Genomic DNA, 24,054 nt, shown 5'->3' with positions numbered 1-24,054 from the left:
CTGTTTCGCTCACAAATATACAGTCAATTCACTTTACACTATATTCTGTGAAGCGCTTTGAGACGGCTTGAAGATCTGAAAAACGCTATATCAAATGCAAGGATTATTATTATTAAGTTTTATCTTAAGTGAGTTTTAATTAATTAATTAATTAATTAATCTCCTGATCCAATTCCCCAGCTCGGGTGCACATCCTTGACTTTCCAGGGCTTTGGGACGTCCTCCTGACGTGAAAGGCGCTATACAAATGTAATTTGTTGTCGATGTTAGAACAGGCTGGAGGGACTGAATGGCTGACTCTGGTTCCTATGAGCTGCTTTTAAAATGAGTCCCAATGTCCCGGCCTCAACAAAACATTTTGGGGGAATGTCCCTGCCCCCTACCCCACCTCCCACCCAACTCCCCTACTCTCCCACCTCCCCTGCCCTCCTCTCCACTCACTCCCCTCCACCCTAATTCCCTCCACGGCACTCCCCTCCACCCCAATCCCCTCCACGTCACTCCCCTCCACCCTAATCCCCTCCACCCCAATCCACTCCAACCCAATCCTCTCCTCCACCTTATCGCCACTCCCCTACCCACCTCCCCTCCCCCACCCTCACCTCCACCCCAATCCCCCCACCCGCTCCCCTGCCTTCCCTCCTCCGCCCAGCCCATCTAGGAGCTCTCACCTCCAGCGTGTCGAAGCCTTTCTCCAGGTACGTGCCACACTTGTGTATCTCCCCCGTCGAAGAGTAGAATTTGCCCCACCAGTCGATGAACTCATCCTGCTGTAACACAGAATGAGGCAGAGCTCAGGGATGGACGGACAGACAACCCGCCTAGCCCTTGCTCAGCCGCTCACCCTCTCCTCCAAGTCAGATGGTCATCGTGGGTTCAAGCCCCCACCCCCACAAACATACTCTCACACACACACACACACACACACACACTCACATATACTCACACACACAGGGAATTGGGAGCTCACAGTCCAGGCTGACCCTAGAGGTAGGGAGCGCTGCACTGTCAGAGGCGACGTCCATTGGATAAGCTGTTAAATCGAGCTGCCGTCCTCATCTGTACTGGCGGATGTTAAAGATCCCACAGCGTTGTGGGAAAAAAGATGGGATGACTCCGGGAAGAACTCCCTTCTCTTTTCCGCTAGTGACATCAAGAGAATGTCTCAAAGTACTCGACACTACTGGCAGCTTTAAGGTCTCATCCAAAGGATGGCATCTCTGACAAAGTGGCGTTATCTCTCCCCAACAATGCATTGGAATTCAGAGTCCCCAACGTGGGGCCCGAACCCACGTCCACCTGACCCAGAGGTGAGAGTGTGAGAGCCCATCTTGGCCAGGCTGAGATCAAAGGACGCCAAACTGATAATACCTTGGTGTCAAGATCCCAGGTGAAAGGTGGGGTCACTCATGCAAAGGAAGGTAGAGAGGATAGAGGGAGTATGTGAGGGAGTGTGTGAGGGAGTGTGCGAGGATGGGAGGGAGGGAGAGAGGGAGAGAGGGAGGATGGGAGGGAGAGAGGGAGAGAGGGAGAGAGGGAGGGTCCACTCACCATCACCAGCTTCTGTCCTGCCTGAGAGCATCGATCCCGTCATACACAAAAGCATGGATTAGTCACAGAGAGAGTTAGTGTCAGAGAGCAACCGCCACCATAACCACTAACGCAACAACAACCACTACAACAACCACTACAACAACCACAACCACTACAACAACAACAACAAGCACTACCACAACCACAACAACAACCACTACCACAACTACCACAACAACAACCACTACAATAACCACAACCACTACAACAACAACAAGCACTACCACAACCACTTCCACAACCACAACAACAACCACTACCACAACAACTACCACAACCACAACCACAACAACAACCACTACCACAACAACTACCACAACCACTACCACAACAACAATCACTACCACAACCACAACAACTACCACAACCACAACAACTACCACAACAACTACCACTACCACAACCACAACCACAGCAACAACCACTACCACAACAACTGCAACAACAACCACTACAACAACCACAACAACAACCACTACCACAACTACCACAACAACAACCACTACCACAACAACAACCACCACCACAACCGCAACCACCACCACCACAACAACCACCACCACCACAACAACCACCACCACACAACAACCACCACAACAACCGCAACAACAACCATAACCGAAACTGCAACCGCACCCGCAGCAACCACAACCACACCAACCACAACTACCATAACAACTGCAACAAAAAGAATCGCAAAAACAATGAGAACTACAACAACGAGCACCACAACAACCATCACAACAACAATAAAAACTACAACCACCAGCCCCGCAGCAACCACCAGCCCCGCAGCAACCACCAGCCCCGCAGCAACCACCAGCCCCGCAGCAACCACCAGCCCCGCAGCAACCACCAGCCCCGCAGCAACCACCAGCCCCGCAGCAACCACCAGCCCCGCAGCAACCACCAGCCCCGCAGCAACCACCAGCCCCGCAGCAACCACCAGCCCCGCAGCAACCACCAGCCCCGCAGCAACCACCAGCCCCGCAGCAACCACCAGCCCCGCAGCAACCACCAACCCCGCAGCAACCACCAGCCCCGCAATAACAACAAAAACAATCCCAACAACAATAAGAATTACAACAACCATCACAACAACCACAACAACAACCACAACCACAGCCACCACAACAACGACCACATCAACGACCACCATCACAACAACCACCATCACAACAACCACCACCGCAATCACCACATTAACTTGGACTTATACTTTGCACTTCACATCGAGTGTGTCACTGTAATGGGGATGGACACTGAGCAGGGAGCAGGTGAAGAGGCAGGCCGTCAGATGCCTTTTAGGCATAGAGAGGGGGGACGAGGCAAAGTGGTTGAGGGAGTGAGTTATAGAGTTTAGGAGCCTGGTGGAAACAGTGGAGCCTGGTGAGGACAAGGGCGATGCGCATACAGAGTTTGGTGTGGTTGAGGAGCGTGATCTGCGTGTGATTTGGGAGCGTGATTTGGGGGGGGGATGTTCAGCTTGAAAGCTTATAATAATATTCCTTGCATTTGATATCGCGTCTTATCATGTCGTTGAGACGTCTCAAAGCGCTTCACAGAGTATACTGTGAAGTGAATTGACTGCATACTTTGTGGGCGAAATGCGGCTGCCAATTACGCACAGCGGCGTCCCACAAACAATCGTGGATTGAGTGACCACATTTATTTTTGTGAAGGGATTATTACTCTTGGAAAGTGATCTACCAATCCTTCTTACTGCTAGGTAAACAGGCGTGTGGAGAAGGGAAATTTGCCTAAGGTTTTGCCCTGCTCGTTAAGGACACTCATTACCTGTCCTTGTGCTAATTAGCACATCACAAGTCGCATATTGCCGGCCCCAACCTTGCTCATAAGCTTTGTTCTGTGATTGTGGGGGCAGCGGGGAGATTGCATGTGACATGGAGAGAGATAAAGGAAGCCATACATACATGGAGACTGGACTGAGAAGACCACGTCAAACCGTCTGCAAACTACAAAGCAAACCAGCCGTTAGTAACTGTTAAAGTGAGTCCACGGGATGAGCAGAGATGTCAGTCACAAAACACACTGCCCCACCCATCCCACACCCCAAAGGCAGCAATGGGGAAGTCCTCCTCACCCAGACACTGAACAAAGCCAAAGAATGTAACATCTGGATACCCAAAAGAGGGGAACTGCCTCCCTCTCCTCTCCCCCATGCCTCTTGGAGAGCCTCAAATTTCACCCAGTCTCAGCCTGCAGTGCTCTACCCCCAGAGTGAAATTGTGGAAAATCTGTTTTTTAATCCGGGAGACAGTTATATAGAGTGAAGTAACATGGAAATAGACCATTTGACCCAACTAGTTCATGCCAGTGTTTATACTCCCTCCTCACCCGCTCTCCTCTTCCCCTCTAATCCCTTCTCATGAATGCACCAAGTTTCCTCTTAAATACATTTAATCCATCCTTCAAATAAGACATTAAACTGAGCTCCCATCTGTGCCTGTTCAGGTGGACGTTAAAGATCCCGTGCGCTATTGGAAAAGAAAAGGGAGTTTCTCCCTCCCGGTGTCCTAATCAACTATCCCCCAGATAAAATCAGTCACTCACTTCATGGCTGTATGTGGGATATTGTTGTGTGTAAATTGGCAGCCACGTTCACCCACAAAATACAGTCACTACATGATACAGAACCACATTGAGACAGTTCAGCGCTATAGATGCTGGATCAAATCCAAGTAAATTATTTTTAAAAATACACAAATTAGGCCTAGCATCTCTGCTGTTTCCGTCAGGGTCAGTGACAGAAACTAGCCGTGAGGGGAGATCAGGAGATTGTTACTGTTAGTGACAGGTTAGTGAGATGCTTAGCAAGAGAATTAGTGAGAGATTAGAGAGATGAGTAGCTAGTGGGTAAGAGACAGGGTTAGTGAGAGATTTAGTGAGAGGATTATAGTCTGAGAAACCTAAACACACAGTGAGTGGACATTCTCCCACTGCATCACTGGGGGTACAGCCATGGAGAGAGAGAGAGAGGGGTGGTGAGGAAGATGGGGGCAGGGAAGCGGGCGGGGGGGGAGAGAGATGGGGAGGAGACCGGGGAGGGAGAGGGAAGGGATGGTAGGGGGTAGGTGTGAGGTTGTTACCTGCCCTGTGAGCAGAGGTTCTTGTTCATCGATGTCGATAAGGATGTCGTCTGGGAGTAAGGAGTTCGGTGTATCTGCGAACAGTGAGAGTCTAAACACAGGCACAGGAGGTCATTCAGCCCATCAGCCTGTTATAGTCACACAGGGTCACAAGACCATTCAGCCCATCAGCCTGTTATAGTCACATGGGCGCAGGAGGCCTGTTACACCAATTTATTACATCACAACAGATCTATAATAATCCTAGCATTTGATGTTACGCCTTATCGCCCACAAAATGTACAGTCAATTCACTTTACAGTATATTCTGTGAAACGCTTTGAGACATCTCATTGACATAAGACATTATATCAAATGGAAGGATTATTATTATTAGCATTTCTCAAAGCGTTTCACTGTGAAGTGGATTGTCTATGAATTTTGTGTTCTACTGTCTCTGTGCATATAAAGTGTGATGTGACATTTGCACATTGCGTGCATATAGCCTGCGGATAGTGTGCAAGTGCTTTGCTCGTGTTTTTGCATACAGTTTGCCCACCATTTGCACAACATTTAAAACATAAGAATTAGGAGCAGGAGTAGATCATTCGGCCCTTCTAGCCTGCCCCGCCAATGGACGTCATTTGCGCGTCATTTGCAGAATGTTTACACAGGGTTTACACTTGGCCTCACATGAATTGCCCTGGGTTTGCGCATTGCCACATAACATCGCTTCTTGCCCCATCACTCACCGGTCTGGATCTCAATATTCTGTACAGCCTCCTGGTTGGGGTCACAGTAGAACTGTTCAAGGGAGCGGATGGTGCACTGGCCGACCACGGGCCTCCTCCCAAACTGCCTGTTGTCAATCAACTTGACTAGGATGGGGGGCATGTAAAGCTCTTCCTTTGGGAGCCGCTGCCGGCAGAGAGAGTATAATATCAGTCACACCTGCCATCATTTTCAATCTTTGCACTGTCTTGCTCACTGGTCCAAGAGAGACCCAGTGAGCGCTGGCAATTAATAAGGGAAACAACACCTCACATGGCTCAACTTGACATGACACAGCTCGGAAACAACCCACCCACCAACCCAACCACCAGCCTCTGTGTCCCCTCTGACCCTGGCCCCCCTCTGACCCTGTTTCCCCTCTGACCCTGTTCCCCCTCTCTAACCCCACCTCTGTATTGCACCAAAGAAGTCAACCTGCTCCAGACAGAGCAGGCAGACTCACTCACCACTTCCATGAAGAGCACAGACACGTCAAAATTCGGGTTCTTTTTGGCATTTTTGATGACACACGACTGGATTATTTGACCTCCACACTCCACCACCAGGCTGGGGGACGTCACACTGGCCAGCTGGTAACTCTTCACGTTCCTCACACCCCAGGCCAGGATCTGAGCATGGATATACAATACACACACATGCACACACACATATACGCACAATACACACACATTTATGTAAATACATAATTCAACACACACATCCACACACGCACAATACACCACACACGCACACACACGCACAATACACCACACACGCACACACACAGATACATACACACACACAAACACAAGCACACAAAGGTTATAGCCTGTTATATACTAGCATTACTGTTATAGTAATATCACTGTTAGATACTGTATAATTATCCAATATAAACCTCTGATAACTGGTCACTCCAGTTATCAAGAGTAGTGAGTATGTATAAATGCATAAGTAAATGCAGGAGGGATATTGACAACGATAATGACTTAACTGGTTGTGACACGTTAAGCCAGGGTCGAGTTATCAGGAGGTTACTGTGGCAATTATAAAATATCAACAATATCAGTAATAATAAAATGTCATAATATATTATTAATAGTATAACAATAATATATTATAATATTAATTTTGGCTAGTTTATGTGTTCCGGGACCCTACAACGTGTGAAGGGCACTATATAAATGCAAGCTGTTGTTGTAGAATATAACAATAAAATAATATCAGTAAAAGCAACAACAACTTGTATTTATTTAGCCTTCACGAGGGATAGCATCTCGGAGCACTTAACAAATAATAACAATAAGAGTAATAGAGTAACACTAATAATAATATAAGCACAATATAGGTAATAATTATCAGTAATAACACAGTCCTTACATTTGGTATTTGGTACAGCGCCTTATCATACAATTTACTGTAAAGTGTAGTGACTGTGTATTTTGTGGGTGAACATAGCAGTCAATATGCACACAGCAAAGTCCCACAAACAGCTATGAAATGTGTGACTGATCTTATCTGGGGGATTGTCAGCCTGGACACCGGGAGAGAGAAACTCTATTCTCTTTTCTAATTGCCTCACAGGATTTTTAATGTACATTTGAACAGGTATAGATGGGGCATCGCTTTAACGTCTCATCCAAAGGGTGGAGAGTGACGAAAATAAAGATATTAGTTAAATAATAAATTAATATTTAAAATAAAATATAAACAGAAGGCTGTGGATGTTGGATCCATTCAAATTTTCAAGATTGAGGTGGATAGATATTTGTTAGGTCAGGGTATCAAGGGATAATAATAATAATAATAATAATAATAATAATAATAATCCTTGCATTTGATATAGCGCTTTTCATGTCAGGAGGACATCCCAAAGCGCTTCACAGAACACACTGTAAAGTGAATTGACTGTATATTTTGTAGGCGAACGCAGCAGCCAATTGCGCACAGCAATGTCCCACAAACAGTCGTAGATTGAAAATGATCAATTTATTATTGTTTTTGGTTTTTGGAGGGATTATTATTAGGCTCTGTGTGGAGTAAGGAAACTTGCCCAAGGTTTCGCCCTGCCTGGAATTGAACTCAGGTCTCTCGCTTGCAAAGCGAGTGCTCTAACCACTGAGCTACAGGACTCCACATATGTGGGATATGGGCAAAGGAGGTATTTGGAGTTATAGAATGGTGGAACAGGCTCAAGGACTGAATGGCCTACTCCTGGTCCTGTGTTCCTATATATATCAGGAATAATAGGACAGACAACAGCAAAGTAAAAATCTCCAGCGGATGGAGGAGTGGATGACCTTTGGGGCAGTGTGATCACTGGATGAGATACTATCCTCCTTGGGTGGGGAGGTAAGTGGGATCTCCTTGGGGCCGAACTGGCTCAGCAACAGAATGTCGAAATCGAGCCCACTCTCTGTGATGGTCTCTTGTCAAGTTCCTGAGCCAGACGGGTCCGCAGTATTCCAGGCACTGCTGGTGACGGCACAGCCCAGCCTGGCTCATCAGCTGGATGTGGAAGGTCAGACCAGTCACTGGGGCAGGGACTCCTCCCACTCAGCTCCTGTTAACCCCGCAAATCAAAGCTTTAATGGCTAGGGTGGTCCTAGCTGGACAAGCAGCAGGAAAGCTTTCCAGACAGTGCTCTCAATGGCAAGCTATGTGGTTTTAGCTGGTTAGACTCCAGCAGTTACCCCAACACATACTCTGGGGTCCACAGGCCTTGGCTCTTGCCAACCTGTGCCTAATACTATCTGGAATTAGGTAAGTAAGGTACGTCCCTCCAGGAAGAGAGCGCACATTCCATTCCAACAATCTATTGCTGGGATTTCCATGTGTAGGTGGATACATGGAATTCTCAGTTTGGTTTGGAGACTCTTTACCATGGTGATGGGTTTCCATACGTGTCAGATACCTGGGTGATCAAATAAAACGGTGAAAGAGTGCGTACCTCAATGGCTGTGCGCTGTAGTACAGGCTTTATGCCCTGAGGCACCATGTAGATGTTAGGTTCTCGCTGTGGCGGAGGGTAAGGCAGGTCCGAGTCGTCATTCTAAGACAAGAACACAACAGGGTCAGGCCCTCAGCTCTCCACAACTGCTGTAAACCAGAGTGCAAAACAAGCGTGCAACCCGGCATGTAAACCGGCGGGCAAACAGTGCACAAACAGGCATGCAAACCAGTGTGCAGACCAGCATGCAAACCAGTGTGCAAAACGGTGTGCAAACAACACAAAAGCAGGAGTGCAAACGGCATGCAAACGGGCATGCAAACAGCACGCAAATGGGCGTGCAAACCAGTGTGTATGCATGTATGTATAGACAGACAGACGGTCAGTGGGTCAGACATAGGCTGTAAGTACAGGCGGACAGTCAGTGGGTCAGACACAGGCTGTAAGTACAGGCGGACAGTCAGTGGGTCAGACACAGGCTGTAAGTACAGGAGGACAGTCAGTGGGTCAGACACAGGCTGTAAGTACAGGCGGACAGTCAGTGGGTCAGACACAGACAAACAGCACGCAAATGGGCGTGCAAACAGCATGCAAACGGTGGTGCAAACAGCACGCAAACGGGTGTGCAAACCAGTGTGTATGCATGTATGTATAGACAGACAGACAGTCACTGGGTCAGACACAGGCTGTAAGTACAGGCGAACAGTGAGTCAGTGGCTACCCATTCCAGAAGCCCTTCAGAGAAGAAATCCGGGATGCAGAGCTGATAGAATGATGGAGGAAAATGAGAGAGAGAGAGAAAGAGAGAGAGAGAGAAAGAGTTAAAGACAGGAGTACATTGTGGCCCTCTCATAGTGCTGGGCTGGTTATAGCGCGGTTGCAGTGTGAGCCCATTAATTGCCCACGGCCGGCTTTCCGCGATAGAATGAGCGACTCCCGGAACACCGCGAGGCCATTCCCTCAGCAAATAGGAAGCGACATCAATGGTGACCTGAGAACCAGCGCGTCGACCATTTTGTTTTCTTTTAGCGCTGGAAATGAGCAGATTGTCCGGCCGGGCGTGCAGCGTAACGGTGCTTCAACTTTTGTATTTTCATTTAATAACTATTCTCAGGGCTGGAGCTGGGAATTCCTCCGCACTCTACACCCAGATTTAATCCGTGTGGGTCAGACACCCAGCTGATCACAATGAAGTGGCGTCTAATGACGATTTCTTACCTCCTTCAGGGTACTATGCTTCTCCTGATAAACCGTCCAAGGGGAGGAAGCAAAGAGAAACAGGCATGTTAATGGCATCAGTGACAACAGCCCACACAGCCCCACGTCTCACAGGCCTCCGCTGCCAAATGTACAGACTGAGTCTACGGACACATTTCTGTCCAACAGTCGCAGAACCATAACACTTTACAGCCCAGAGAAGGCCCATTGTGCCTGTGCTCCTCTGTGAAAGAGCGAGCCATTCAGTCCCATTGACCTCCATTCAGTCAGCAGTCACTGACTTTAGTACATTGTAGAGCAAGACTGAGTCAGAGAGACAGCCAAAGGGAGAGAAAGAGAGAGGATGATAGAATCAGAGAGTTAAAGAGAGAGGGTGAGAGAGTCAGAGGAAGAGAGAGAGTCAGAGAGAGAAAGAAAAAGTGAGAGAGGGAGATTCAGTCAGAGAGTTGGAGAGAGAGTCAGAGAGAGAGAGTGTGCGACTCAGAAAGAGGAGAGAGGGAGTCAGGATGGTAGTTTTTGGTTAGCACAATAATTACTGTGTATTTTGTGTGATATCCAATTATCTGCATTGTTGCTATATCCATAATCAGAGTAGGCCCAACTCTTACAGACCAATGGTGGAGCCAATGCAGAGGGGTGGGGGCAGTTCACCCTCTCCCATAGCGACCTTTAAGTGTACGTTTGGTGCCTTTACCTCCCACTCCAACCCTCTGTGTGCTGCCTCGTGCCCTATATAACCTGGTGAAAGGTAGTGTGGGGAGCGACAATAACACCCACCACCCCACCATTGCTAAACCCTGGCTCCACCACTGGTGCAGACAATGACCCTGGCCTGGTATTAGTTCCATCTTACCTCGGAGCTGGGGATTCGGTGGACGGAGCGCTGGGAGAGAAAAGGGAAAAAAATAATCCTTCCATTTGAAATAGCGTCTTATCACATCGTCGAGACGTCTCAAAGCGCTTCACATGATATACTGTAAAGTGGATTGACCTGTGTATTTTGTGGGCAAAAAGCAGCAGCCAATATCGCACAAGTGTCCCATAAACAGTCATGGATGGAATGACCAAATTATTATTATTACCCCTGGAAAAGCAATCCCCTACTCAACTAACAACCAGGTTCTTATTTACTGCTTGGTAAACAGAGACGTGTGGAGTAAGGAAACTTGCCTACGGTTTCGTCACGCCCTGGAATCGAACCCAGGTCCTCTCACTGGATACACAGAATATTGGTACAGAAAGTGATAACATTCTCACACCTGAAGACAAAGGTTCAGGGGAGTGAAGTGCAATTTTGAGGAAAGGGAAGTACACAGGTCTCCTCAGAGCTGAACTGGCAGGTCCACAGTATTCCAGGGCACTGCTGATGGCAGCAACTGGAGGGGTAGACCGGTCACTGGGGACAGGGACGCTAATAATAATAATAAACATTGCGTTTGATATAGCGCCTTATCATATCGTTGAAACATCTCAAAGCGCTTCACAGAATATACTCTAAAGTTCATTTACTGTATATTTTGTGGGAAAAATATGTCAGCGAATGGCATAACAGTGTCCCACAACCAGTCATCGATTGAGTGACCAAATTATTATTTTTTTTGAAGGACTTATTAACCCCGGAAAGCGACCTGCCAATCAACTAACAACTGGGGTTCTACATCCAGCTAGGCAAACAGAGGCATGTGGAGTAAGGAAACTTGCCTAATGTTTCGCCCTGCCCAGGAATCAAACCTGGGTCACACTCCAGGTTCTTCCCATCTAATAACCCTGCAAGTCAAAACCTAGCTGTTCAAACGCCTAATGTTAAACTTCCACCAATTTCAAAATGCTTCTGGTACCTTCTCTCGTTGAATGAGCTCAAAGGCAGCGAGCAGCTCGCCCGCTCCCCTCGTCCCTCGTGTGATGGGGAACCAGGCCAGGTGGGGGTCACGTTCTAGGGAGGGCTTGCAAATACACCGACCCATGAACTCATCAGCTCCCTGAGCACAGAAGACAACATATTAGCACCACCCCAACCAGCCCCTCCTCCCACCCCAACCAGTGGTAAAGCTTGCTCTCAATGGCAAGCTATACTGTTTTAGCTGGTTAGACTCCAATGCACACTTTGGAGTCCCCAAGTCTTGGCACTTGTCAACCTGCACCTAATCCGGAATTAGGTTAACAGGATGATGGAGGAGAGTCACTAGTTGGTCATTTGACAAACTCCTTTCTCTTTTTGAATAGTGCCATGGGATCTTTAACATACAAGTGAACAGGCAGACAAGACCCTCAGTTTAACTTCTCATCCGAAGGACAACTATTCTGACAATGCAGTGCTTCCCTAGCACTGCAATGGAGTGTCAGCTTTGACTGTGTGATTCCGAGTCCCAATGTGGGGACGAACTCATAACCTTCTGATTCAAAGGCAAGAGCGCTATCACTGAGCCAGGCCAATACCCAACACACACTGGGAATTGTGTTACTCAGAGATACCAATCACCAAGCAGTGACGGGAGCAAAGAGAGTGTCGGGCTTTTGACCAAAGGCACGGACTGAGAGATGTTTAAAAAGGTTTTGAAGGCAGAGAGAAGCAGTGAGCGTTCGTGGAATTTGGGGACAGTGACTGAACGGTCATGTGGGGTACAGGGAGCGACGAACAAACAAAGTCTTGAGATTAAAGACTCTGTTAATGCTTATTCTGATTTCAACCTTAATCACCCTTTCAGGCCACTGAAAGTCTTGTTCATGCCTTTATCACCTCCAGGCTCGACTATGCAAACGTCTGCTTGTTGGCCTTCCCATCTCCTCCCTCCACAGGCTGCAGATAATACAGAACTCTGCAGCCCGTGTCCTCTCCTGCACCAAACTCCATGACCCCCATCTCCCCCATTCTCGCCCAACTCCACTGGCTCCCTATCCTTCAGAGGATCCAGTTCAAGATCCTGGTCCTCACATACAAAGCCCTCCATGGCCTTGCCCCACCCTATCTCTGCGACCTCCTAACCCCCTACCAACCCGCCCATTCCCTCTACTCAGCCGGCTCTGGCCTGCTCCACATTCCCCGACCCACCCGCCCCACCATTGGCGGGAGAGCCTTCAGCCACTCTGCCCCCAATCTCTGGAATTCCATCCCTCAGTCACTCCGCTTCACCCCCTCCTTCGCTTCCTTCAAGTCCCGCCTCAAGACCCACCTCTTCGACCAGGCCATCAGCCACCCCGCTTCCCCTCCCTTCTCCCCCCCAACCCTAGCTTGGGTCTGAAATTCTGTACACTCTCCAGCACCTTGGGGCATCCTCCCAACGTGAAAGGCGTTATACAAATGTAATCTTGTTGTTGTTGATCAATCTCTGTTACTTTCCATTGTTCATCAAGACTCTTTGACACTGTTCTCAATCACTCTCCATTGATTCCTCAAGACTCTCCAGCCCATCTCAATCACTCTTTATTACTCTCCATCACTCTCTGTCACTCTTCATTACTCATCCTTACTCTCTGTCACTCCCAATAAGTGTCCATTGCTCTCTGAGACTCTATATTACTCCCAATGATTCCTCAAAGCTATCCAATCCTCCCCATCGCTCTCTGTCACTCTCCATTGCTCTATAATTATTCCTCAACACTATTCTCAACAACCTCTCTGCGATTAACAGTCTCTCCTCTCTCTGCATTCAAGCGCTCCTTAATGCTGCCCCTCATGAAGGGCGCTATATAAATGCAAGTTGTTGTTATCTCTGCCTAGTACTCGGGATCACTCTTCAATAGTTCTTCAACAGTACCCACCCTCTTTAAGAACTCTCCATCATTCAATCACTCTTCATTACACTCCAAAACTCTCCCTCATCACTCCAGACCCCCACCCATCAGGTCTGCTGGTTCACTTCTCTGCCCCTCACTTCCCCCACTCACCTCCCCCTCTCCTCCCCTCACACAACTCTCAAATCCTTATGGCTGACCTGCAGATGGCCAACCCCATTGCACCAACTCCCCAACACCCCCACCTCACCGACCCTTCCTGATTCACTGACACCGCCCCCTTCACTGACCTCGTCCATCACCACCCGTCAACCCCACTCCTCACCGCCCCTAAGCTCACCGACCCTGTACACTTTGCCAACCCCGCCCCTCCCTGACCCCCACTAACCACAAACCCTCACCGATCCCTCCCCTCCCTTCATTGATCCCACCCCCTCACCATCCCCTCCCTCCACGACACCCCACTGACTCCTCCTGCTCACTGGCGCCGCCTCTCACAACGTGCAATCACCGAACAAAGACGCTAACATCTAAACTCTCCTGCAGGATCGCCGCGGTGTGTGACTGTGCCAAGTGTCCCCATTCTTACTCTCCGTCAACGTAAACACTGCACGCTGGAGAATTCATGAAATGGAAAGCAAAAAAATACTGACATTTCCCCCAACCCCCTTCCCCCACACACAACAACCTCCCCCCCCCCCCCCCCCCCCCCACCCACCCAGCTCCCCCCACAAAACCTTCCTGACAACAAGCTCCTGCCCTGATGTGAAGTGGAGAAGTTCGAGCCAAAGCCAGTAACAGAACACTGATACCAGGCTATGTCATGTTATTGGCTCCAGCTTTACTGGCTAAAAATATACGCCGCATAAAATAAACATTTTGCTCGGGTTTCAGCGAGCTATTTTATCGGGGGCAGCTGTATATTTTGTTAAAAAGTGTGCTATTACTTGCCGAGGAGAGAGAGAGAGAGACGACAGGGAGAGAGAGAGAGAGAGAGATTATTTACAGTTCCACCGCTGAAGGAAAGCCACGAGCCAAGAATAGGGAATCAGCTGGGAGCATGGCAGGGTCAGATCTCTGGAACACGAGGCACAGTTTGTGGAAAATCCCTAAATCCTGGCTACATCTTAAATCCACGACCCCGCCCCCCCCAACTGCGCTGGAGCATCAGACCAGATGTGTGACCCTGCCTTCAGCCTCTCTGTCCCCACTCTCTGGAACTCCATCCCACAGTCATTTCCCCTCACTCTCTCCCTTGCCTTCTTCAAGGCCCGTCTCAAGACCTGCCTCTTCGACAGTGCCTTCGTGCCCTCCTACCCTCACCCTCCCAGCCCTCCAAGCATCCTGATCTCAAACCTCTGCTCGATTCCAAATCTCTGACTGGCCAGTGCCTTGGATGTCCTCCTGATGTGAAAGGCGCTGTGTAAATGTAATTTGTTGTTGTTGTTGTGCATGCGCAGTCCAAATGTCCTTCACACAGAGCTCCTGTCACCAAACCCCCCCAAAAAAGCTTCTCAATCTGTTCCCTCCCACCCAGACACTTCCCCCCACCCACCACCCAGTGACCCGCATCAACCCCCTCACCCAGTGATTTCCCCCACCCATGTCCGCCTCATGGGGGTCTCTGGCTTGGTTTGTGCAGAGTCATAGAATCATAGAATCTTACAGAACAAAAGGAGGCCATTCGGCCCATCGTGCATCGTTTACTTTGAAAGAGTCACCCAACTAGTCCCACTCCCCCGTTCTTACCCCATAGCCCTGCAAATTTTTTTCTTTTTTAAGCAGACCTTGATCTTCTTTCACCGAGGAAATCCCCCTCACCATCCCCCGCTAACCAGCCCCACCCCCTCTCCAGCCCCCTCTAACTAGCCCCGCCCCCTCACCAGCTCAGCCCCCTCACCAGCCCCGCCCTCTCACCAGCCCCACCCTCTCACCAGTGCCCCTCACTAACCCACTCTCACCATCCCCCTCCCACTTACATAAGTGTCGCTGTCGTACATCTCCACCACAATGTGGGGGGGGTTCTGAGCCACGATGCTGCTTGCCCCAAATATCTCTATCTCATAAAAGATCAGGGTCTGGTCCCAGGTGGGGTTCAGGGAGCCTCTGATAGTCACTGTTTTTTGGCTCTGGTGCAGGAAGGAGACAATTGCATAGGGGTCTGCAAGAGAAACACAACAAACTGTCACCCCCAGAGAGACAATATACAGTGAATCCACTTTACAGTATATTCTGTGAAGTGCTTTGAGACATCTCGATGACATGATAAGGCGCTATATCAAATGTAAAAATTATTATTGGACACACAGCAACCTCCAGAGACACAAGCAATGACCTCTGGCTCCCAGAGAAACACACAGCAGCTCATTCAATGGATCTCCAGAGATTAGAGTTTAGCACTCCCATTTAGAACGAAAGATATTTACAGCACAGAAGGAGGCCATTCAGCCCATCATATCTGTGCTGGTTCCTTTGAGGGCAATCCTTTTACTCGAGTCTGGCTCCCCTTTCACCAACCGCCCGTAGTTTAATACCCTGCTTAATGTGGTTTTAGCCAGTTAGACCCCAGCAAATACCCCAAATGCACACTCTGGGTTCCCCCAAGTATTTGGCTCAGGCCAACCTGCTCCAAATACTCTCCAGAATTGGTAAGCAGGATACATCCCTCAAGAGGGAGAGTCCACATTCCATTCAAGACACAGGAATTTATTCTCACATCAGGAGGGCGTCTCAAAGCTCTTCACAGGATTTACTGCAAGGTGTAGTAACTGTGTGTTTTGTAAGCAAACACGGGGGCAATTTGTGCACAGCAATGCATAACCCTCCACCCACCCCACCCCCAGCACTGCGCTGGAGCGTCAGCCCGGACAACGCAAGGGGGTATGAACTCGAGACCTTGTGACCCAGAGATCAGAGGCCCTTGTGAGTTGGACGGAGCCAGGCCGAGGGCAAAGGAGGGGTAGTGTCAAGGGCTACTGTGTAAAGTCCGATCTGTGTAAAGTCCAAGGTTTTTTTTTTGTTCGGAAAAAGGCAGAGACGTTAGAGAGGCGGTTTCCTGTCACACGTGGATCGGGTCCACATTTTCCATCGTAGGCCTGGGCAAAAAAACACAGCAACTTTTCACAATAAACATAAATTAAAGGGGAAGAAAAAAGGCTCCCTCAAGGGGTCTGAGGTCTGGCCCGGCCTCAAAAGCAATGCTTGAGAAGCAAGACTCCAGTGAGTGCTACTGCTGAGGTCCTGTGGTTAGGGAATAGCTGAGGAACAGAGCTCAGCCTGGCTGACCTTACGGGGCTGGAGTCCTGTAGAGTGGTGGTTAGAGCACTCATCTTGCAAGCAAGAGGACCCGGGTTCCATTCCCGGGCGGGGCAAAACCTTAGGCAAGTTTCTTTACTCCACACAGCTCTGTTTACCTAGCAGCAAGTAGGAACCCGGTTGATAGTCGATTGATAAATCGCTTTCCAGAAGTAATAATCCCTCCAAAAAAATAATTTGGTCACTCAGCGACTGTTTGTGGGACACTGTTGTGTGCAATTGGCCGCGGTGTTTCGCCCACAACACATACAGTCAATTTACTTTACAGTATATTCTGTGAAGCGCTTTCAGACCTCTCAATGAGGCGCTGTATCAAATGCAAGGATTATTATTGTTAGATAGCATTGAGTCGGGGACTCTGAGCTCACAGTCTAAGATGACACTCCAGCGCGGTGCTCTTTGACCCCAGCAAAGCATCAGCCTGGACTGTAAGGGCTGGAACTCACAACCTCCTGCCCAGAGGCTCATTCACTTACACACACACACAAGCCTGAGTCACTGGACACTCACCAGAGAAGCTGTCCTTATCCATCGCTACCAGGTCTCTCGCTTGGTAAAGGTAACATCTCAGGTGGTAGCGAGTCCCATCTGTCAACACAAACCAGAGTGTTTACAACACTAGAGAATGCCATTCCCCATCATGTCTGTGCTGGTGCTCGCTCCCCCACTGGAGCTCTCCACTCTAATCCCCCTCACTCTCATACACACACATCCTCTCACACTTACTCCCTCACGCACTCTCACACTTACACTCATTCACATACATGCACTCAGACCTGTACTCACGGTCGAAGATACAGGACACAGTCGGAGTGTTGACCCCGAGGGTAGTTGACCCTAATTTCTCCTCATTCTTGTCCTCAGTAACTCCGCCCTGCAACAAGAACAACAGAAAATTACATTTGTACAGCGCTTTTCACAGAGAGGATGTCCCAAGGTGCTGGACAGTTGGAGATTTGGATCCAAGCAGGGGGTTGGGATCAGGAAGGGTGGAGGTTAGGGAGGGTAACCAAAGGCGCGGTCAAAGAGGAGGGTTTTGAGATTTGTCTTGAAGGAGGGAAGGGAGGGAGCGAGGTGGAGGTACTGTGGGATGGAGTTCCAGAGGGTCTAAGCAGAGAGGCTGAAGGCCCGACCGCTGATGGTGGGGCAGGCAGGGCGGGGGACAACCAAACACATTTCTGTTACAGCGGGTGTTTGTTTGGATAATTGTATTATCATCGTCCCAAAAACTCCCATCAGCCCAAACCCCATCCTTATCCCTTGCTCCATTTACCTGCACCATCAACAATAAACTGCTGTGAGGCATTTTCTCCCATGAGAGGTGCTGTCTAAATCAACGTTACCGTGCTGTGTTTGTGGTGAACGAACGCTATGGGAAAAGAGAAAGGAGTTTCTCTCTCCTGATATCCTGACTGACAATCCCCCAAATATGGTTGATTCTTCACTTTACACCTCCATGTGTGTGTCTGTGGTTGTGTATATATATTACATCGAGGCTCGACTATGCCAACTCACTGCTTGTCGGCCTCCCCAACTTCATCCTCCATAGGCTGCAGATCATCCAGAGCTCTGCAGCCTGGGTCCTCTCCCGCACTAGGCTCTGCAACCCTATCACCCCCATCCTTGCCCAACTCCACTGGCTTCCCATTACACAGAGGATACAGTTCAAGATCCTGGTGCTCACCTTCAAAGCCCTCCACGGTCTTGCTCCCCCCTACCTCTGCAACCTCCTAAACCCTACCATCCTGTTCACGCTCCGGCCTGCTTCACGTCCCCCGCCTCGCTCACCCCACTACCAGCGGCCGGGCCTTCCGCCACTCTACACCCACCCTCTGGAACTCCATCCCACAATCCCTCTGTCTTGCCCCCTCCCTCGCCACCTTCAAGACCCATCTCAAGACCCTCCTCTTCGACCATGCCTTTCCCCCTGCACTCCCTCACCCCGTCCCTCAGTTCAGGTCCGAAACTCTGTCCGTCTAGCACTTGGAACATCCTCCCGACGTGAAAGGTTCTATACAAATATAATTTTGTTGTTGTTTATGTGTGTTTGTATATGTGTACATATATATCTATATGTATGTGTATATGCGCATGCATTGTGTCTGCATGCATATGGGTAGGTACGTGTAAATGTGGGTGTATGTATACGTGTATAATTGGTATGTGTGCGTGTATGTGTGTGTATGTATACGTGTCTAATGTATGTGTGTACGTTTATGTAGAGATATATACGCGTGCACTCGTACTTGTATATACGGGTGCACTCGTACTTGTATATACGGGTGCACTCGTACTTGTATATACGGGTGCACTCGTACTTGTATATACGGGTGCACTCGTACTTGTATATACGCGTGCACTCGTACTTGTATATACGTGCGCACTCGTACTTGTATATACGTGTGTACTCGTACTTGTATATACATGTGTATGTACTTGTATATACGTGTGTATGTACGTGCGGGTGCGTGACTGCGCCGTGTGTAAATTGCCGGCCGTGTTTCCCCCAATCACACAGTCACGGGTGGGGATTATTTCACCCGTTAACATCAGTAAACGTATCTTCAAAAAACCCTGTAAAATAACTGCCTCCCCTCCCCCCATAAAGAAATCCCTCCCCATCAAAAAAAAATGGTGCGGGTCAGGAAACCCAACACGGAGGTAAGATTGCCCCTCAGAAAGTCTAAATGGTTTGATTTTATTTTACAAAAGCATAATATTTGGTTTGAACCCCAGCCAACAAGCATGAGAAAGGTGGTCTTATTCACTGCAGACAGAGGCTGTGTTGAGGGGACTTGGAAAGAGCGGACTCGGGGCTGAGACAGCGATCAAAAAGGTCTGACAGTCCCCTGTGTATGTTCCCAACTCTGGGACATACAAGGCTTTCCTGTCTCCCTAATACCAGGCAAGGGAAAAGTTCAACTCTTCTTAAAGGAGAACTCTTTAAATACCTCTTGTCATTCCAGAGAGAGAGAGAGAGGAAACAGGGAGAGGGGAAGGTAACAAAAGAGATGTGTTCATTCCCTTCCTCCCCCTCCCATCTTCTGACCCGTATGGTCAGCCTTAAATGTGTCCCCTTGTCCCAAACCACCATATTATTATCAATAATACTAATAATAATCTTTATATTTCGAACAGCGGCTTAATAATAATCCTTGCATTTGACATCGCATCTTATCACATTGTTGAGATGTCTCGAAACACTTCACAGAATGCACAGTAAAGTGTAGTGTTTGTGTGTGAACGTGGCAGCCAATTTACACACAGCGATGGCCCACAAACAGCAATGAAGTGAGTGACTGATTGTATCTGGGGATTGTTGGCCAGGACGCCGGGAGAGAGAAACTCCCTTCTCTTTTCCAATAGCACCGCGGGATCTTTAATCTTTAACATCCACCTGATCAGGCAGACGGCAGCTTGGATTAACGTCTCATTGAAGGACGGCATCTCCGACAATGCGGCGCTCCCCCAGCACTGTGCTGGAGCGTCAGCCTGGACTGTGAGCTCAAAGGTTGAACCCACGAGCTCCTGCCCAAGGTGGGTGTGAGAGGCTGAGCCGGGGCGATCGAGCCTGAATGTTAGTTGCAATTACAACACACACCGAGTGTTCTTGACCGCCTCCGCACTCACCAGCGCCCCCTCCAGAGCGAAGACGGCGGCTGCTCCACTCTTCTGCAGTGGCTCCATCCTGCGTCTCCAGCGACGGCGACGAAAACTGTCCGTTTTCCGCTGTTTGAGGTGGAATTTCCAGCCAAAGAGGGAGGCGTACTCCCAGCCCTCATTCTCAGGCTCCTCAGGCTTGTGCTGCGGTAGGACAGGGTTGGGAGGGGAAGAGAAGCTGTGAGATGGGACTCAGCGCTGAAAAACAGCCCCAGGTATCTGGGCTCCGTCCCCACCAATCAACACTGAATATACACCTCCCGCGAGAGGTTTTACTGTCCAGTGACACAGTAACGTGAGTAATGTCCTGGGCCAATAGAAAAGTGCGGCTGCACTTTCTGGGTGTAATCTGCTATAAACACCCTCCTGCTCTACAAACCCGCTATGAATGTAGTTACTGGCCCGCGGGCCACTCGCTGGTTACCTGCCGTCACTGTGGGCGGAGCCGCTCCGGATGCTCATGCGCAGTGTGGCACAAGCGGCAAATGGGCTTCACTCAGAGGCCCCACTGTTGTGATTGTCTGTGTTTGTGAGTGACTGTGTCTCTCTGTGTGTATGTGTGTCTCTCTCGCTCTGTTTGTGAGTATCTGTGTTTGTGTGTCTGTGTTTGTGAATGCGCATGTGTGTGTCTCTCTATGTGTTTGAGTGTCTGTGTGTCTCTCTCTGTGTTTGTGAGCGTCTGTGTGTGTCTCTATCTGTCTCTGTATGTGTTTGTGAGTCTCAGTGTCTTTGTATGTGTGTACAGAGAGTACTCTCTCTGTGTCTGTGTGCCTCTGAGTATTCGTGAGTGTCTGTGTGTCTCTCTCACTCTGTTTGTGAGTGTCTGTGTGTCTCTCTGTGTGTTTGGAGTGTCTGTGTGTCTCTGTGCTTGTGAGTGTCTATGTGTGTGTGACTGTCTTTTTGTGTCTCTCTGTATTGTGAGGGTCTGTGTGTGCTTGCAAGTATGTGTGTGTCTCTCAGTGTTTGTGAGTTTCTGTGTCTCTCTCTCTTGTCGGTTTGTGAGTGTCTGTATGTCTCTCAGTGCTTGAGTCTGTGTTTCTCACTCTGTATTTTGAGTGTCTATGTGTTTCTTTCTCTATGTGCATCTTTCTCTATATGTTTGTGAATGTCTGTTTGTCTCTCTCTATGTGTTTGTGAGTGTCTTTGGGTCTCTCTGTGTTTGTGAGTGACTGTGTGTCTGTTTGTGAGTGTCAGTGTGTCTCTCCATGTGTTGGTTAGTGTCCGTGTGTCTCTGTGTTTGTGAGTGTCTGTGTGTCTCTCTATGTGTTGGTTAGTGTCTGTGAGTCTCTCTCTCTGTTTGTGAGTGTCTGTGTGTCTCTCTATGTGTTGGTTAGTGTCTGTGAGTCTCTCTCTCTGTTTGTGAGTGTCTGTGAGTCTCTCTCTGTGTTTGTGAGTGTCTGTGAGTCTCTCTCTCTGTTTGTGAGTGTCTGTGAGTCTCTCTCTCTGTTTGTGAGTGTCTGTGAGTCCCTCTCTATGTGTTTGTGAGTGTCTGTGAGTCCCTCTCTATGTGTTTGTGAGTGTCTGTGAGTCCCTCTCGCTGTTTGTGAGTGTCTGTGTGTGTCTCTCTGTTTGTGAGTGTCTGTGTGTGTCTCTCTCTGTTTGTGAGTCTCTCTCTATGTGTTTGTGAGTCCCTCTCTATGTGTTTGTGAGTCTCTGTGTGTCTCTCTCTCTGTTTGTGAGTGTCTGTGAGTCTCTCTCTCTGTTTGTGAGTGTCTGTGAGTCTCTCTCTCTGTTTGTGAGTGTCTGTGAGTCTCTCTCTCTCTGTTTGTGAGTGTCTGTGTCTCTCTATGTGTTTGTGAGTGTCTGTGAGTCTCTCTCTCTGTTTGTGAGTGTCTGTGAGTCTCTCTCTCTGTTTGTGAGTGTCTGTGAGTCTCTCTCTCTGTTTGTGAGTGTCTGTGAGTCTCTCTCTCTGTTTGTGAGTGTCTGTGAGTCTCTCTATGTTTGTGAGTGTCTGTGAGTCTCCCTCTCTGTTTGTGAGTGTCTGAGTCTATGTGTCTGTGAGTCTCTCTCTGTTTGTGAGTGTCTGAGTCTATGTGTCTGTGAGTCTCTCTCTGTTTGTGAGTGTCCGTGAGTCTCTCTCTCTCTGTTTGTGAGTGTCTGTGAGTCTCTCTCTCTGTTTGTGAGTGTCTGAGTCTCTCTCTATGTGTTTGTGAGTCTCTCTCTCTGTTTGTGAGTGTCTGAGTCTATGTGTCTGTGAGTCTCTCTCTGTTTGTGAGTGTCTGAGTCTATGTGTCTGTGAGTCTCTCTCTGTTTGTGAGTGTCCGTGAGTCTCTCTCTCTCTGTTTGTGAGTGTCTGTGAGTCTCTCTCTCTGTTTGTGAGTGTCTGAGTCTCTCTCTATGTGTTTGTGAGTCTCTCTCTCTGTTTGTGAGTGTCTGTGAGTCTCTCTCTGTTTGTAAGTGTCTGTGAGTCTCTCTGTTTGTGAGTGTCTGTGAGTCTCTCTCTGTTTGTAAGTGTCTGTGAGTCTCTCTATGTGTTTGTGAGTGTCTGTGAGTCTCTCTGTTTGTGAGTGTCTGTGAGTCTCTCTCTGTTTGTAAGTGTCTGTGAGTCTCTCTCTGTTTGTGAGTGTCTATGAGTCGCTCTCTATGTGTTTGTGAGTGTCTGTGAGTCGCACTCTAGTGTTTGTGAGTGTCTGTGTGTCTCTCTCTCTGTTTGTGAGTGTTTGTGTGTGTGTCTCTCTCTGTGTGTTTGTGATGTTCATGTGTGGTGTGGCGCAGTGACTGTGTTTGTCTCTCTGTGTTTGTGAGTTTCTCTGTGTGTATTCTCTCTGTGTATGTGTGTGTCTCTCTCACTCTGAGTGTCTGCGTGTGTCTCTCTGTCTGTGTTTGTGAATGTCTGCGTGTGTCTCTCTGTGTTTGTGAGTGTCTGCGTGTCTCTCTGTGTTTGTGAGTGTCTGCGTGTCTCTCTGTGTTTGTGAGTGTCTGCGTGTCTCTCTGTGTTTGTGAGTGTCTGTGTGTGGCTCTCTGTGTTTGTGAGTGTCTGTGTGTTCCTCTCTGTGCTTGTGAGTGTCTGCGTGTGTCTCTGTGTCTGTGTTTGTGAGTGTCTGCGTGTCTCTCTGTGTTTGTGAGTGTCTGCGTGTCTCTCTGTGTTTGTGAGTGTCTGTGTGTTGCTCTCTGTGTTTGTGAGTGTCTGTGTGTGTCTCTCTGTGTTTGTGAGTGTCTGCGTGTGTCTCTCTGTCTGTGTTTGTGAGTGTGGGTGTGTGTCTCTCTCTCTGTGTTTGTGAGTGTCTGCGTGTCTCTCTGTGTTTGTGAGTGTCTGTGTGTTGCTCTCTGTGTTTGTGAGTGTCTGCGTGTGTCTCTGTGTCTGTGTTTGTGAGTGTCTGCGTGTGTCTCTCTGTCTGTGTTTGTGAGTGTCTGCGTGTCTCTCTGTGTTTGTGAGTGTCTGCGTGTCTCTCTGTGTTTGTGAGTGTCTGTGTGTTGCTCTCTGTGTTTGTGAGTGTCTGTGTGTTCCTCTCTGTGCTTGTGAGTGTCTGCGTGTGTCTCTCTGTGTTTGTGAGTGTCTGTGTGTGTCTCTCTGTCTGTGTTTGTGAGTGTGGGCGCGTGTCTCTCTGTCTGTGTTTGTGAGTGTCTGCGTGTCTCTCTGTGTTTGTGAGTGTCTGTGTGTGTCTCTCTGTCTGTGTTTGTGAGTGTGGGTGTGTGTCTCTCTGTCTGTGTTTGTGAGTGTCTGTGTGTGGCTCTCTGTGTTTGTGAGTGTCTGTGTGTTGCTCTCTGTGTTTGTGAGTGTCTGCG

At 48.8% G+C, this 24,054-nt stretch overlaps 1 protein-coding gene across 1 annotated transcript in view; it reads right to left on the bottom strand.

The window, feature by feature from the left end:
- The window catches only part of dysf (dysferlin, limb girdle muscular dystrophy 2B (autosomal recessive)), a 105,677-nt gene that overhangs the window by 14,726 nt on the left and 66,897 nt on the right, over window positions 1–24,054 (bottom strand). Inside the window, exons 24-36 of the mRNA XM_042343446.1 lie at window positions 20,299–20,472; window positions 17,455–17,542; window positions 17,179–17,256; window positions 15,333–15,514; window positions 11,460–11,600; window positions 10,475–10,504; window positions 9,622–9,645; window positions 9,125–9,166; window positions 8,404–8,505; window positions 5,921–6,082; window positions 5,435–5,600; window positions 4,704–4,777; window positions 672–770 (exon numbers count right to left, since the gene is read on the bottom strand). Coding sequence (XP_042199380.1) covers window positions 672–770; window positions 4,704–4,777; window positions 5,435–5,600; window positions 5,921–6,082; window positions 8,404–8,505; window positions 9,125–9,166; window positions 9,622–9,645; window positions 10,475–10,504; window positions 11,460–11,600; window positions 15,333–15,514; window positions 17,179–17,256; window positions 17,455–17,542; window positions 20,299–20,472 — 1,362 coding nt within the window. The remainder of the gene's footprint in view (window positions 1–671; window positions 771–4,703; window positions 4,778–5,434; window positions 5,601–5,920; window positions 6,083–8,403; window positions 8,506–9,124; window positions 9,167–9,621; window positions 9,646–10,474; window positions 10,505–11,459; window positions 11,601–15,332; window positions 15,515–17,178; window positions 17,257–17,454; window positions 17,543–20,298; window positions 20,473–24,054) is intronic.

Source organism: Callorhinchus milii, unplaced genomic scaffold (genome assembly GCF_018977255.1).
Source record: "Callorhinchus milii isolate IMCB2004 unplaced genomic scaffold, IMCB_Cmil_1.0 Scaffold1, whole genome shotgun sequence".
Taxonomy (NCBI): Eukaryota; Metazoa; Chordata; class Chondrichthyes; order Chimaeriformes; family Callorhinchidae; genus Callorhinchus; species Callorhinchus milii.
The sequence above is the reverse complement of the archived record's forward strand: the minus strand, read 5'-3'. Positions and strand labels throughout refer to the sequence as shown.